The 16,984-nt window shown below is 42.8% G+C and overlaps 1 protein-coding gene across 1 annotated transcript in view; it reads left to right on the forward strand.

Moving 5' to 3' along the window:
* Nucleotides 1-16,984, forward strand: part of LOC132390846 (alpha-1,3-mannosyl-glycoprotein 4-beta-N-acetylglucosaminyltransferase B-like) — a 195,777-nt gene that overhangs the window by 101,446 nt on the left and 77,347 nt on the right. Inside the window, exon 6 of the mRNA XM_059963386.1 lies at nt 1,656-1,769. Within this exon, the coding sequence (XP_059819369.1) occupies nt 1,656-1,769 (114 nt within the window). The remainder of the gene's footprint in view (nt 1-1,655; nt 1,770-16,984) is intronic.

Below are 16,984 nucleotides of genomic sequence, written 5' to 3' on the forward strand. Positions count from 1 at the left end.
TAATTAAAAAACACACCATAGTCCCTTGAGAATAAAACATAAATTAAACTTCTCCGGATGAGCATGAATTTCACTAAGGCAGAGTAAAGGCCAGGAAGAAAGGGAAATCTCCAGCATTCTGAGGCACATCCTAACAACCATCTCACAGTATTGTGTGTGGAGATCATGAAAGCATGTCACATTCATCTTCCTTATTACAGTAAAGGTGTGACCCCAAAGGGTCAAGAAAGATGGATGGGGCAGAATCTAGGGAATATACCAATTAAAAATCAGCCAGGTTTGCACAAGGTAAAGAAACAGTTTTAAATATGAGGTGATTTTCATCAGTGTGTTTTTGGTAAGAAGTTATGGTATGGGGATAATCACCAGTAAAGAAATGTAATGAGGAAATCAGAAATCATGGTCTCATTGACAATAAATGGTTATTTAAAGATTTGGCACCAATGGTAAAGAGCCTTGCCCACCACAACTTTGTTGTAGAAATAAACTTAATTTAGTTTTCTTTCTCTGTTACCTGAGGGAAAGAGTTGCCCCTGATCTAGAAGTTGGTGCAGCAACATGTGCTAAAATATGTAGTTTAATTTGAATACTTTTAGCTATTTGGCATTTTTACTTATGCATCCTATTGAACATAAACCATTTTGTTAATTATTCCTATTTCAATTTCATGGATTCCGCTAAATATTTTGTTAATATTTTGTAAATTCGTGAAGAATTTACTATTTTAAGATGTTATGATACAGCACACTTTGTTTGAAACCAATGGTTGAAATTGCTCTGTGGGATGTTATAAATTTGTTAGTGTGATTGTTAAAGAATTCTTGTAGTGATGAAATTAATCTTATTAACTACACTAACTAATAATAGTATCACATTTCTACAAATAGTATATTGATTATTTCATACTATACAATTTTAGCCTTTGAGAGCTTGAAAATAAATCAACAGGGCAGGTTTTGCACTTGGATTTCTCCACAGAAGTCTCAAAAACCATGTTGACATTGGCTTATATGAGCCATGGCATCTCAACTACATTGCCCACGCTGCCGTGTGCCCTGGAACTACACCAGTGGACTCCCATTGGAAACCACAGCACAGTACAAACTTCCATTGACCACCCTATGGAAATCTGCCTGCTCAACTTTGGCCAGGCTAAGCTGGGAGCAGTAGGACAGTCTCACTGAAACCAAGGCAAATAACAATTGGCACAAGAAGGCAACCTTTTTTATTCCAGTTATTTTAAATGGAGATGATTTTTGCATATGTGCTTAATTTGCAATAAGTGCATTTTTATATGCTTTTAGGCTCAAAGACACTTGTTAATGTTTAATTTCAGTGATAGCTTTGGCAGCTGTTGAGTCCAGTGGCAGTGTCTCACTGGCTGTCAAAGCCATTCCAACCATGCAGCAAGTCACTTGTGCCGAGAAGGCCCTGGGCTGCAGCTTTCTGTGCTGGGCCCTGTATTGTGCTGTGGGCTTGTGACCACACAAGAAGAAACAGCCTGGTTCAAACACTGGAGACCAGCAATCTCCAGGTCAGCAGATTTGTTCTATTTTAATAAGTTCTATCCCCATATGGAAGAATAAGTAATATTGTCTTTGAGATTTGTGTTGTGAAAGTTGGTAATTCTGGATTTATTGATCTGCTACTAAAAGGTACTCTAAAGAAATACAGTCAGGACTTCTGGAGATCATATCCCCTTCGGCAAATTTTTATCCGAACCTCTTAGATCTGAAGGAAACCTTTGGAGATTCACAAACTAGAGTAAGGTAAGTCATTTGTGAATTTAAATGGTGGTTTACCCATCTGTTTTTTAACACAGTAATAAGGAATTCTACGTGTGATTAGGTTCAGTGTTGCCAAGAATTCCTTGAGATAGGAAGCCTGCCTTACAATTTTCACTGTGAGCAGGACTACATTTTATTAATAGGGTGTGAGATAGTTTTGTTCACAATGGAGAGCAGACTTTATACAACTTATTTCTATAACACATAATATTTGTCCACAGCACTCTGTGCTAAGCCTTGCATTACGCTGAGATTTCAATCCCAGCATTGTGTTGATGTATTTGGAGACATTATGTAGTGAAGAGTGTTATAGGATCCTGTATTGCTGGCTGTGTCAGTGCCCAGTGTCGATCTTCACCATCCCATCCTGGTAATAGGCAGAATAAACAGATAAGGATGTCAATTAACAAGCCAGAGAACTGAGCTCAAGACCAATGACCTCATTTAACCTTGTGTAAAGGGGGTTTCTTTTTTTCCTTTGTTACTGTTGGGAAAGGGTTTCCTTTTGTTAACTAGCAGGAATGCTAATTTACTGATAACGAGAATGGTATTCCTTTGTAAACCAAATGGGGATTAATGTTCTTTCTTCTGAGTCTGTAAGCGTTTGTTGACGGGCTTTTGGGCAGATCGGCGCGAGGGGGTCGAGAGAGAGGACGCAATGCTCTAAGCTGGGCGAGGATCGGACCCCAAAGGGGGGTCCGAGGCCAGGAGATTCTCCGAGGAGGGGGGAGGATGAAGCTAGATGTGCTTGGTTGACCACTCGGAGGGTCCTGAGCTGTTTGGAGAGTCGAGGAGTTCGGAGGGTCCTGAGCTGCGAGTCGAGGAGTTCCGAGGGGATCGAATGGAGGCCAGAAGACTTCAGTAATAGAGCTCCAACGGTTGTGCACGAAGTGGTTTGGACTTTGATAAGTTTGGCGCCTTTTCTTTAATTTTCTCTTCATATATACTGTATCGTTATTAATCACTTAGTTATAGTAACCTTTATAAATTGTACTCATTTAATCGCATATGGTGTACTGTCTGTTTGTGGGCGAGGCGGGGACATCACACAGCATCCACACCAGCTGATTACCCAGTTTGGCGGGGCCGAAGGCTGCTCCCCCTAGACAAGAACGAGCTGAGCGAGCCTGAGGCGACCAAGGGAGTTACACTTGCAATAAATGAATGCACATTTGGCAGTAGAAAGGAGATCCTACCAGCAATATTTAAAGAAATTATTGGCTACTTTCAAGTTAGTTAGTTACTTTTAGGCCATATTCATTGGAATTTAGAAGATTATGGGGGGACCTAATTGAAACCTATCAAATGGTGAAAGGCCTTGATAGAGTGGATGTGGAAAGGATGTTTCCTATGGTGAGAGTGTCTAACACCAGAGGACACAGCCTCAGAATAGAGGGACATCCTTTTAGAACAGAGATGAGGAGGGATTTCTTTAGCCAGTGAGTGGTGAATCTGTGGAATTTGTTACCACAGGCAGCAGGAGAGGCCAAGTCCTTTGATATGTTAAAGGAAGAGTTGATAGATTCTTGATTGGTCTGGGCATGAAGTAATACGCGGAAAAGGCAGGAAATTGGGTCTGAGACGAAAAGTTGATCAGCCATGATGAAATGGTGGAGTAGACTCGATGGGCCAAATGGCCTAATTCTGCTCCTATGTCTTATGGTCTTTTAGCTGTTGATTTTTTAAGTGTTTGGTGTTTTCTTCAATTCTTTATGATTGGTGATGTCAACAGTGAGTCATGTGAGGTCATGATGATTGAAGTGAGAAAGATTATTCCAGAATATGAACGCAGTCATCCAACTCCAGATCTCTTATACAATCAGGAAAGTGTAGGTGACAGTCTGCAGGTGGCCACAGGGCCAACTGTGGATCTGACACACCAACCAGAGAGTTGACTACTGAAAGACAAAGCGTATCTACAAAGATGGCTCTTGAATCTGGTGCATAATCCACAGATGAAGGAAGCTTTTTGCCACATGAAACACGATAGAATAATTATAGGCAAGGTTCAAGGGTTCATTTATTATCAAAGCATACAACTCTGAAATTCTTCTTTACCAGATAGCCATGAGACCAAGGAAGAAAAGAATGGCAGCCCAATCATCAACTCCCAAATCCCCCCTCCCCACAAAACAAACAAAACAAAATCGGAACAGGCACATTGACTCCTCAATCCTCCACCCCTGCACAAAAAAAATGAAAAAGATCAGACAAAAAACACAGAATATAAAAAACTCTAAGACTCAAAAAGTCTATAGTCCAGGTCCATATCCAAAACGCAAAAAACCTGGGTAACATTCTCCAGGCACAGCGGCAGGCCTTTCCCTCTCTGGTAGCAGAGCGAACCCCATCGATCAAAAGGCAGTCTACGCTCTCCGGTAGCAGAGTAATCCCACCAGCGATGAAAAGGCAGTCTCCCCTCTCCGGTAGCAGAGTAATCCCACCAGCGATGAAAAGGCAGTCTCCGCTCTCCGGTAGCAGAGTGATCCCACGAGATCAAAAGGCAGTCTCCCCTCTCCGGCAGCAGAGGGATCCCACCAGTGATCAAAAGGCAGTCTCCCCTCTCCAGCAGCAGAGTGATCCCATGGGATCAAAAGGCAGTCTCCCCTCTCCTGTAGCAGAGTGATCCCACCAACGATCAAAAGGCAGTCTCCCCTCTCCAGCAGCAGAGTGATCCCATGGGATCAAAAGGCAGTCTCCCCTCTCCTGTAGCAGAGCGATCCCACCAACGATCAAAAGGCAGTCTCCCCTCTCCAGCAGCAGAGTGATCCCATGGGATCAAAAGGCAGTCTCCCCTCTCCTGTAGCAGAGCGATCCCACCAGCGATCAAAAGGCAGTCTCCCCTCTCCGGTAGCAGAGCGATCCCCCCAGTGATCAAAAGGCAGTCTCCCCTCTCAGGCAGCAGAGCGATCCCACCAGCGATCAAAAGGCAGTCTCCCCTCTCCGGCAGCAGAGCGATCCCACCAGCGATCAAAAGGCAGCCTCCCCTCTCCGGTAGCAGAGCGATCCCACCAGCGATCAAAAGGCAGTCTCCCCTCTCCGGTAGCAGAGTGATCCCCCCAGTGATCAAAAGGCAGTCTCCCCTCTCCGGTAGCAGAGTGATCCCACCAGCGATCAAAAGGCAGTCTCCCCTCTCCAGCAGCAGAGTGATCCCATGGGATCAAGAGGCAGTCTCCCCTCTCCAGCAGCAGAGTGATCCCACCAGCGATCAAAAGGCAGTATCCCCTCTCCGGCAGCAGAGCGATCCCACCAGCGATCAAAAGGCAGTCTCCCCTCTCCGGCAGCAGAGTGATCCCACCAGCGATCAAAAGGCAGTCTCCCCTTTCCGGTAGCAGAGTGATCCCACCAGCGATCAAAAGGCAGTCTCCCCTCTCCGGTAGCAGAGCGATCCCACCAGCGATCAAAAGGCAGTCTCCCCTCTCCGGCAGCAGAGTGATCCCACCAGAGATCAAAAGGCAGTCTCCCCTCTCCGGTAGCAGAGTGATCCCCCCAGTGATCAAAAGGCAGTCTCCCCTCTCCGGCAGCAGAGTGATCCCACCAGTGATCAAAAGGCAGTCTCCCCTCTCCGGCAGCAGAGTGATCCCACCAGTGATCAAAAGGCAGTCTCCCCTCTCCGGTAGCAGAGTGATCCCACCAGCGATCAAAAGGCAGCCTCCCCTCTCCCGTAGCAGAGTGATCCCACCAGCGATCAAAAGGCAGTCTCCCCTCTCCCGTAGCCACTGCTCTCCTTCCATATTCCTTCGATGTTTCTATTGCCCTTGTTGCTTTAATCAGTGAACAATGGAAGCTACAGTGAAGGAAATGGAGTCAAATGTCAACTCATGCCCCATCCTGCAGTCTCTTTGTCATGTGGTTTGCGCATGCTGCCTCTGCCTTCCGGAATCTTCTCAGAGACTGCAGAGCGCTGGAACACCCAAATGATTTCCAAACTGCAAATCACAGACTCCAACAGTTCCAGAATCACATACAAGATGAGAAAAAATGTAAATGACATAAAAGAAGTGAAATATATGATTTCATGATCTATCCAGATGATGTCGACCAAAGGAGTATTGTACGCACGTGCCACTGTGACTGGAAGGCATGAGGAAACGGTCATAAAAATTCTCTTTCATGGGAAATCTGTTGAGACAGGTACTACTTGCTGTCCCCAATGATATCTATCTTGTCTCTGCAAGAAAGGGATGTGCACAAGTGAGTCCTGTAGCTGCTGTGTTGGAACAGCTGATAGTGTGCTAAAGGTGTGAGCTGTCAATGAGAGGATGGAATTCAACTCAGAAAGATGCAAAGAGATGCAACTTCGGAAGTTAAGCCAAACCGCAAGGTACGCAGTGAATCGCAGGGCCATGGGGAGTGGTGTTAAACAGAGACATTTTGGGGCTGTTGAATTGGGGTGTAGAATTGTTATCTTTCTTGCAGTTTAACTTTCCTCTGGTTGCTTGTATTTTTAGATAATCACATGCATGCATGTAATTATTCAGTGAATTTTCTAGTAACTACGGTACAGTTGCTTCTATATTTTCCTAGAAGCATTTTAGTTTTCAGCAGCAGATGTCACGCCACTTGTATCTGGCTGTTTCATAGGTTAATTGATATCACTGGATTCTTGTTATCTCTAGTCTGAGCATGACTTTGTTTTCCCTTTTTTTTCTTTGTTCACTTGGCTCTTCTTTCTTTTCGTTTCCTCTCTTGTAACAGTTAATAACACACAATATAGGTTACGCCCCATTTTGACATCTAACGAAACTTTGGGTCACAGAAGCATCAGGATCCAACAGGGTACAAGTGTGTTGTTCTCTGAAGGTGGCAACCCTTGGTGCTGAAGGTGTTTGGCAAGTTGCCCTCACTGTTCGGGAGTCAGGTTATAGTTGCACGATGCATCTTATGTCTGCATTCTACAGCCGCTGTTAAACAAAGAAAATGCTCGCACAGAAGCCAGTGATTATAAATCCGACTGTGATTATGATCCTGAATGTTGGTTGGACTACACTTGCAGTCCTTGTGTGCAGCTCTGGTTGGAAGGATGTGATTAAGCTAGAGAGGGGGGCAGAGAAATTTCACAAGGAATATTCCCCCAGGAATCAAAGATTACTTTAAAGTTCAAAATACAAAGTTCAAAGTAAGTGTTATTATCAAAGTACATGTATGTCACCGTATACAACCCTGAGATTCATTTTCTTGTGGGCATACTCAACAAATCTCTGGAATAATAACCAGAGTGCAGAAGACAGCAAACTGGACAAATACAAAAGAAGAAACAATAATAATAAATATCGAGAACATGAGATGTAGAGTCCTTAAAAGTGAGTCCATGGATTGTAGGAACATTTCAATGATGGGGCAAGTGAAGCTGAATGAAGTTGTCCACTTTTGTTCAAGAATGTGATGGTTGAGAGGTAGTAACTGTTCCAGAACCTAGTGGTGTGAGCCCTGAGGCTGCTGTACCTTCTTCCTGATGGCAGCAGTGAGAAGAAAGCATGCCTTGGTGGTAGGGGTCCCTGATGATGGATGCTGCTTTCCTGCAACAGTATTTCATGTAGACGTGCTCAACCACGGGCAGGGCTTTACCCGTAATGGACTGGGTAGTATTCACTACTTTTTGTGGGCTTTTTCATTCAAGTGCTTTGGTATTTTCATTCCGGACTGTGATGCAGCCAGTCACTATACTCTCCACTACATATCTCTAGAAGTTTTTCAAATGTAAAGGGGGTTTCTTTTTTTTTCTTTGTTACTGTTGGGAAAGGGTTTTCTTTTGTTAACTAGCAGGAATGCTAATTTACTGATAACGAGAATGGTATTCCTTTGTAAACCAAACGGGGATTAATGTTCTTTCTTCTGAGTCTGTAAGCTTTTGTTGACGGGCTTTTGGGAGATCGGCGCAAGGGGGTCGAGACAGAGGACGCAATGCTCTAAGCTGGGCGAGGATCGGACCCCAAAGGGGGGTCCGAGGCCGGGAGATTCTCCGAGGGGGGGGGGATGAAGCTAGATGTGCTTGGTTGACCACTCGGAGGGTCCTGAGCTGTTTGGAGAGTCGAGGAGTTCGGTGGGTCCTGAGCTGCGAGTCAAGGAGTTCGGAGGGGATCGAATGGTGGCCAGAAGACTTCAGTAATTGAGCTCCAACGGTTGTACACGAAGTGGTTTGGACTTTGATAAGTTTGGCGCCTTCTCTACATATATACTGTATCGTTATTAATCACTTAGTTATAGTAACCTTTATAAATTGTACTCATTTAATCGCATATGGTGTACTGTCTGGTTTTGGGCGAGGCGGGGACATCACACAGCATCCACACCAGCTGATTACCCAGTTTGGCGGGGCCGAAGGCTGCTCCCCCTAGACAAGAACGAGCTGAGCGAGCCTGAGGCGACCCAGGGAGTTACACAAAGTTTTAGATGTCACACTGAATCTCCGCAAACTCCTAAGCAAGTAGAGGCTCTCATGTACTTTCTTCGTAATTGCACTTATGTGCTGGGCTAGGACAGGTCTTTTGAAGAAATAACACTTCAGAGTTTAAAGTTGATACCCCTCTCCACCTCTGATCCTCCAATGAGGACTGGCTCATGGTCCTCTGGTTATCTTCTCCTGAAGTCTGTAATCCATTACTTGGTCTTGCTGACATTGAGTGAGAGGTTATTGTTGTGACACCACTCAGCCAGATTTTCAATCTCCCTCCTTTATGCTGATTCATCACCACAGTGATTCAGCATTCACCACGGTATCATCAGCAAACTTGAATAGACATCTATGAAATTAGGAGGAGCACAGTTAGAGTGGTTTGTCACAGTCTTTTTCTCAAGGTGGAAGAGTCTAAAGTTAGTGACCTTTGGTTTAAGGGAATGTTTTAAAAGAGATCTGAGAGGAAGGATTTTCACACAGACGGTGGGAAATAAAAAGAATGAGTTGCCAAAGGTGGTGGACGAGGCAAATATAATTACAATACTTAACAAGCATTTGGACAGGTGCATAGATAGGAAAGACATAGGGGGATATAGGCGAAAAGGAAGGAAATGAGATTAGATTATATAGGTATCTGGGGCATGTTGGATGAATTAGACTTCTCATGTGCTGTATAACTCCATGAATTTATGATGAAAAGGTATAAACTTCTGAAGCTTCAATTACATGATGCGGGTCCTAATCACCAGAGCTTGTTGCTAAGTGAGTCATTGGGAAATGATACAAGAGCAGTTGTTGAGACTAGTGGTGGTAAATGTCATTTGAAGATCGACTTGCTGATATTGATCTCCCTTGTGAGGTTTTTAAACTTCTCTTAGCACCGTTTTGTGGCACAGTTATCCAACATTATCTGGCTCCCGTAGGCTGATACTACCTTTCCCCATTTCTAATTCCTCTATTAAGACATCCAATCCTGCATCAGAAGGTCTTCGATGCCATTTTCTCCCATACTGTGCTATTGTTAGGTCTTCTTCCATCTCAGAATGCTTTTTTGTATAAATCTGAACATCCACTAGCTCCATAATGCACCTATTTAGTCTAAAGTGGATCAGGCTAGTTTTAGTTGGTGCTGGCCAATCACAATATTGGCCCAACTACTTGCTGACAAAGCTGAGGTTTATTGAACATCCACAAAGCAGTCCTGTAGCTGACCTGCAAAACAAATCGGTCAAGGAAGTTTAATGGTTTATATATATATATTCAACTCTCAAGAGTTTCTACAATGCAGCTTTTCAAACTGCAGGTGAAATGCATCACTGAATTTCACTTCAGTATTATGCCTGTTCATTGTTAACTGGAAGAGTTCCGTAATGCCCCAAGTGCTCTTGCATGAGATCCCTCCTAAAATTCACATGGAGAGGAATGAGCAATGGCAGAATTGAGTAGAAGTTGTTGACTACCTGAGACACATTCTGCCAATGCACATGGAGTTATGGATCAGTGTCAGTCACAAGAATGCCCTTGAGATTATAAATGAAAAATTATTTCCCAAACAAAGCAATAGCATATTGGATGTTTTTGCTCATATTTGTCAATAGTGATGTCAGATATGACTTGGCATAGACTGACCCAGCACGTGTAAGGGTGAAGCCTGTGTCATCAGGGACAACTGTTTTATTTTCAGAGAGGAAGATGTCTGTTATTAATAACTGGAAACACCTGTGTCACTGAATTAATCCATTACTAATATCAAATGTTATTCAACACAAGGCAAAGCAGCTGGGGTTCAATTAGCTCCTAACAGATTATAAACAGTTTGCAATAAAAATAAATAAAATAATATTTAGGCACTTAAAACAACAAAGCATCATCCTTCAAAAAGTCTCATTTTACACTTCATAGCACATTTGAGGAAATTTCGAGGCTGTTTTGCAGTACACTTCTGATACAACATACATGCCTTCGACAAAATTGATCACCGCAATGCTTTTGAAATTGAACATATACTTAATGAATGTTTGCCATGCTGTGATGCTTTTAAATTAAACTTAGATATTTTATCAAATGCAAACTGGGATTTTTAAATATAAAGCACCCATAAATGGAACATAATAATGCAATATTTAAGTGCATCATTAAATATCCCTTAAAGACATGTGCTGTTACGCCTGAGCCCCCCCCCCCCCCTTTTTGAGAATCGCAAGATCACTATTAAGTCAGGTCAGGAGACCCAGGAAATGAGAGAGAGACGTTTGGAATGTCCTGGCCCCAGCGATACAAAGCCACGGAACAGGTCATTGTCTCTTGGAGACGGAATTGTATATTGAATACTGTACTTCGTGGAAGCCCTCAGGCAACGTGGGCTGGTTGGGGAATGGCATCATTCCACCCTGATTGACATCTGAGACCCTGTGAGTCAGGATAAAAGAGGGTCTGGGGAACAGCCCTTGACACGCACCAGGAGAAACGCTAGAAGTTCTGTGACAGCGTTTAATAGCAATAGCCGGTGGAGGGCCCACGTGTTTCCTTTCCCGTTGCCCCGGAATTGAGGCCCTACCACGGAAGGCGGCTTAGCTAAGGAAGAGATCACCACCAACGCCATTTCGAAGGATCGACATCATAAAACGGAAAACCGGGCAAGTTCTAAACCTCCGTCTCTCTCTCCAACCAAGAGCTGCAGCTTGAATGAACTTGAGTGACTTTTATATTTCCATCGGACAATACATTATCCCCCTAGACAACGATAGAGCTATTTCTTATTGATTATTATTATACCCGCACTTTTAGATTTAGTATTGATGACGTATATTATCTGTATGTTTGCATTGATATTATTTTTGTGTATTTTTATCAATAAATACTGTTAAAATTAGTACCATTGGACTTCAACGGACCTCCCTATCTTTGCTGGTAAGTGACCCAGTTACGGGGTACGTAACAGTGCAAATGTTCAAGGTTAGGAACATTTTTTTTTGTTGAGACCTGGTCATTGTCCATCTCTAATTACCCTTGAGAAGGTACAGAATAAATAATTTTGTTCCTCCACAGACTCACCACTCCAGGAGATCATGGTCTAATCTGTGACCCAGGTCTCTGTTCTTTAATATTACTGGTGAACTTATATTTATCAATCTGACAAATCTGCAGAACATCACTGAAGAAGCAAAGTACTTGGTATTTATAGTCTCTATCCAAACAAAAATTATTGGGGCTTCATAATGGACTGAGTAGGTGAATGCAATGACATTTGTGGGTGGCTTTGTGAGAAGTAAAGTGGAGGGGACTGTACTTCTCTGAATATTTACTTAGATTAATCAGCAAAGGAAATGTACAGATGACAGAAAAATATCACTGAGATCTGTTTCAATGATTCCCAAATCCCTGTTTCTATTATTTTTGTAAAAAAAGATTGAAGTAATCCTAAATTGTTAGTCAAATTTGAGTAGTTACTTATAAAATTGTCATATCACTTGCAGAAAAATATCATTTAATATACCAGTGCCCAAGAAGAGCTGGTTGAGCTGCCTCAACAACTATTGCCCAGTTGCATTCATATCTACTGTGATGAAGTGTTTACAAGGTTGCTCCAGGCCAGAATCAACTCCTACCTAAGCAGGGACCTGAACCCACTGCAATTTGTCTTTTGCCACAGTAGATTTCCAGCAGATGAAACCTCACTGGCTCTCCACTTGGCCTTGGATCACCTAGGTTTATATCAGGCTGTTGTTTTTTGATGACAGCTCAGCATTCAACACAACCATACCTTCAGTTTGATTCAAAAAGCTCTGAGACCTGGCCCTGTGTACTTCCCCCTGCAACTGGAACCTTGACTTCCTCACTGGGAGACGACTGTCAGTCCAATTAGATCAGAAGTATCATTTCCTCCTCGTTGACAATCAACACTGGTGCACCTCAAGTATGCATATTTAACCCACTACTTCACTCTCTACGCTCACAACAGTGAAGCTAGGCACAGCTCAGATGCCATCTATAAAACTGCCAATGAGGTAACAATTATTGGCAGAATTTTAGATGGTGATTGGTGAAAGAGGTCAGCCGGTTGAGTGGTGTTGCAGCAACAACCTTGACTGTAAGACTGAAACATGAATTTGGAAATCAGGAAGGGGAAGTCAATGAAGCTTATCAAAGGATCAGAAGTGGAAGGGGTGAACAGTTTAAAGCTCCTGGGTGTCAATGTCTCTCAGGATCAATCCTGGGCCCAGCATATGGATGCAATTATAAAGAAGGCACGATGGTGGCTAAATTTCAATAGGAATTTGAAGAGAATTGGTATGTCACAAAAGACACTCATAAATTTCTATAGAACTGCTGTGGAGAGCTTTCTAACCTGTTGCATCACAATCTGGTATGAAGTGACCACTGCACGGGATTGGATAAAGCTGCAGAAATTTGTAAACTTAGCCAGCTCCGTAATGGATATTAGTCTCCCCAGGATCAAGGTCAACTTCAAAAGGAAATGTCTGAAAAAGATGGCATCAGTCATTAAAGACCCTCATCACCCAGGACATGCTGTCTTCTCATTGCTACCATCAAGGAGGAGGTGCAGAAGTCTGAAAACACACACACACAAAGTTTCAGGAACAGTTTCTACCCTACCACCATAAGATTTCTGAATGGACAATCGATCCATGAACACTTCCTCACTATTTGTTTTGCTCTTTTTGCACAAATTACTTAATTTAATTTTTTACATGTATTTCTTGTGTGCAGTTTTGGTCACCTAATTACAGGAAGGATATTAATAAGGTTGAAAGAGTGCAGAGAAGGTTTAACATATAACATATAACCATATAACAATCACAGCACGGAAACAGGCCATCTCGGCCCTCCTAGTCCATGCCGAACTCTTAATCTCACCTATTCCCACCTACCCGCACTCAGCCCATAACCCTCCACTCCTTTCCTGTCCATATACCTATCCAATTTTACCTTAAATGACACAACTGAACTGGCCTCTACTACTTCTACAGGAAGCTCATTCCACACAGATATCACTCTCTGAGTAAAGAAATACCCCCTCGTGTTTCCCTTAAACTTTTGCCCCCTAACTCTCAAATCATGTCCTCTCGTTTGAATCTCCCCTACTCTCAATGGAAACAGCCTATTCACGTCAACTCTATCTATCCCTCTCAAAATTTTAAATACCTCTATCAAATCCCCCGTCAACCTTCTACGCTCCAATGAATAGAGACCTAACTTGTTCAACCTTTCTCTGTAACTTAAGTGCTGAAACCCAGGTAACATCCTAGTAAATCGTCTCTGCACTCTCTCTAATTTATTGATATCTTTCCTATAATTCGGTGACCAGAACTGTACACAATATTCCAAATTTGGCCTTAACAATGCCTTGTACAATTTCAACATTACATCCCAACTTCTGTACTCAATCCTCTGATTTATAAAGGCCAACATTCAAAAGCCTTCTTCACCACCCTATCTACATGAGACTCCACCCTCAGGGAACTATGCACTGTTATTCCTAGATCTCTCTGTTCCTCTGCATTCCTCAATGCCCTACCATTTACCCTGTATGCTCTATTTGGATTATTCCTGCCAAAATGTAGAACCTCACACTTCTCAGCATTAAACTCCAACGTTCAGCCCATTCTTCTAACCGGCATAAATCTCCCTGCAAGCTTTGAAAACCCACCTCATTATCCACAACACCTCCTACCTTAGTATCATCGGCATACTTACTAATCCAATTTACCACCCCATCATCCAGATCATTTATGTATATTACAAACAACATTGGGCCCAAAACAGATCCCTGAGGCACCCCGCTAGCATCGGCCTCCATCCCGATAAACAATTATCCACCACTACTCTCTGTCATCTCCCATCTAGCCACTGTTGAATCCATTTTATTACTCCAGCATTAATACCTAATGACTGAACCTTCTTAACTAACCTTCCATGTGGAACTTTGTCAAAGGCTTTGCTGAAGTCCTTATAGACTACATCCACTGCCTTACCCTCGTCAACATTCCTCGTAATTTCTTCAAAAAATTCAATAAGGTTTGTCAAACATGACCTTCCACGCACAAATCCATGCTGGCTACTCCTAATCAGATCCTGTCTATCCAGATAATTATTAATACTATCTCTAAGAATACTTTCCATTAATTTACCAACCACTGATGTCAAACTGACAGGTCTAAAATTGCTAGGCTTACTTCTAGAACCCTTTTTAAACAATGGAACCACATGAGCAATACGCCAATCCTCCGGCACAATTCCCATTTCTAATGACATCTTAAAGATCTCCGTCAGAGCTTCTGCTATTTCTACACAAACTTCCCTCAAGGTCCTGGGGAATATCCTGTCAGGATCTGGAGATTTATCCACTTTTAAATTTCTTAAAAGTGCCAGTACTTCCACCTCTTTAATCGTCATAGGTTCCATGACTTCCTTACTTGTTTCCCACACCTTACACAATTCAATATCCTTCTCCTTAGTGAATACCGAGGAGAAGAAATCGTTCAAAATCTCTCCCATTTCCCTCGGCTCCACACATAGCTGACCACTCTGATTCTCTAAGGGGCCAATTTTATCCCTCACTTTCCTCTTGCTTTTAATATAACTGTAGAATCCTTTCGGATTTACTTTCACCTTATTTGCCAAACCAACCTCGTATCTTCTTTTAGCTTTTCTAATCTCTTTCTTAAGATTCCTTTTACATTCTTTATATTCCTCGAGCAATTCCTTTACTCCATGCTGCCTATATCTATTGTAGACATCCCTCTTTTTCCGAACCAAGTTTCTAATATCCCTTGAAAACCATGGTGCTTTCAAACCTTTAACCTTTCCTTTCAACCTAACAGGAACATAAAGATTCTGTACCCTCATAATTTCACCCTTAAATGACCTCCATTTCTCTATTACATCCTTCCCATAAAACAACTTGACCCAATCCACTCTCTCTAAATCCCTTCACATCTCCTCAAAGTTAGCCTTTCTCCAATCAAGAATCTCAACTCTAGGTCCAGTCCTGTCCTTCTCCATAATTATATTGAAGCTAATGCTATTGTGATCACTGGACCCGAAGTGCTCCCCAACACATACATCTGTCAGCTGACCTATCGCATTCCCTAACAGGAGATCCAACACTGCCCCATCTCTAGTCGGTGCTTCTATGTATTGTTGCAAAAAACTATCCTGCACACATTTCACAAACTCTAAACCATTCAGCCCTTTTACAGAATGAGCTTCCCAGTCTACGTGTGGAAAATTAAAATCTCCCACAATCACCACCTTGTGTTTACTACAAATATCTGCTATCTCCTTACACATTTGCTCTTCCTATCAGTGTTACTACACCCTTCCCATTCCTCAATTCCACCCAAATAGTCTCCCTAGAGGAGCTCTCTAATCTATCCTTCCAAAGCACCGCCATAAGATTTTCTCTGACAAGCAATGCAACACCTCCTCCTCTGGCCCCTCCTACTCTATCACTCCTGAAGCAACTAAATCCAGGAATATTTAGTTGCCAATCACACCCTTCCTGCAACCATGTTTCACTAATAGCTACAACATCATAATTCCAGGTATCAATCCACGCTTTAAGCTCATCCACCTTTCTTACAATGCTCCTAGCATTAAAATAGATATATTTAAGATACTCTCCACCCCCTCCTCTCTTTTCATCCTTAACAATGCATTCCAATTTATTATCCTTTTCTTTCTTCCCCCCTACATCTTCGGGCTGAGCGCATCCCTTCCCCATCACCTGCCTTTCCTCCCTTACACACTGTCTGTTTATTTGCTCTACTGGTGAACTAACCTCCTCTCCCATGGTTTCCTCAACTTGATTACCGCCCGCCCATCTTACTAGTTTAAAGTCTGCCCTGTAGCCCTAGCAAACCTCCCCGCTAGGATATTGGTCCCCTCAGGATTCAAGTGTAACCCTTCCTTCTTGAACAGGTCACGCCTGCCCCAGAAGAGGTCCCAATGATCCAGAAACTTGAATACCTGCCCCCTGCTCCAATCCCAAGGATTACAAGGATGTTGCCAGGACTTGAGAAACTGAGTTACAGAGAAAGGTTGAATAGGTTAGGATTTTATTCCCTGGAGCATAGGAGAATGAGGAGTGATTTGATAGAGGTATATAAAATTATGACGGGTATAGATAGAGTGAATGCAAGCAGACTTTTTCCACTGAGGCTAGGGGAGAAAAAAACCAGAGGACATGGGTTAAGGGTGAAGGAGGAAAAGTTTAAAGGGAACATTGGGAGGTCTTCTTCATGCAGAGAGTGGTGGGAGTGTGGAATGAGCTGCCAGATGAAGTGGTGAATGTGGGCTCACTTTTGACATTTAAGAAAATCTTGGACAGGTATATAGATAAGGAGGCTTTGGAGGGATATGGCCCAGGTGCAGGTCAGTGGGACAAGGCAGAAAAATGGTTTGGCACAGCCAAGAAGGGCCAAAAGGCCTGTTTCTGTGCTGTAATGTTCTATGGTTCTTATTGTAATTTATACTTTTTTTTCTTATGTAGTTCAATATACCACTGTTGTAAACAACACATTTCACAACATATGCCAGTGATATTAAATCTGATTCTGATTTTGACTCTGAAGCAGCAAAGGGTTGTTGACTCAGCCAGTTCAATCACAGACACAACCCTCCTTCCTTGTAATCGAGGACATCTTGAAAAGGCGGCATCCATCATTACGGACTCTCATCACCCAGGATACGCACTCTTCTTATTACTGCTATCAGGGAAGAGGTACAAGAGCCTAAAGACACACACTCAATGCTTTACGAACAACTTCTTCTCTCT

The sequence above is a fragment of the Hypanus sabinus genome, chromosome 3 (genome assembly GCF_030144855.1).
Source record: "Hypanus sabinus isolate sHypSab1 chromosome 3, sHypSab1.hap1, whole genome shotgun sequence".
NCBI classification, from domain to species: domain Eukaryota; kingdom Metazoa; phylum Chordata; class Chondrichthyes; order Myliobatiformes; family Dasyatidae; genus Hypanus; species Hypanus sabinus.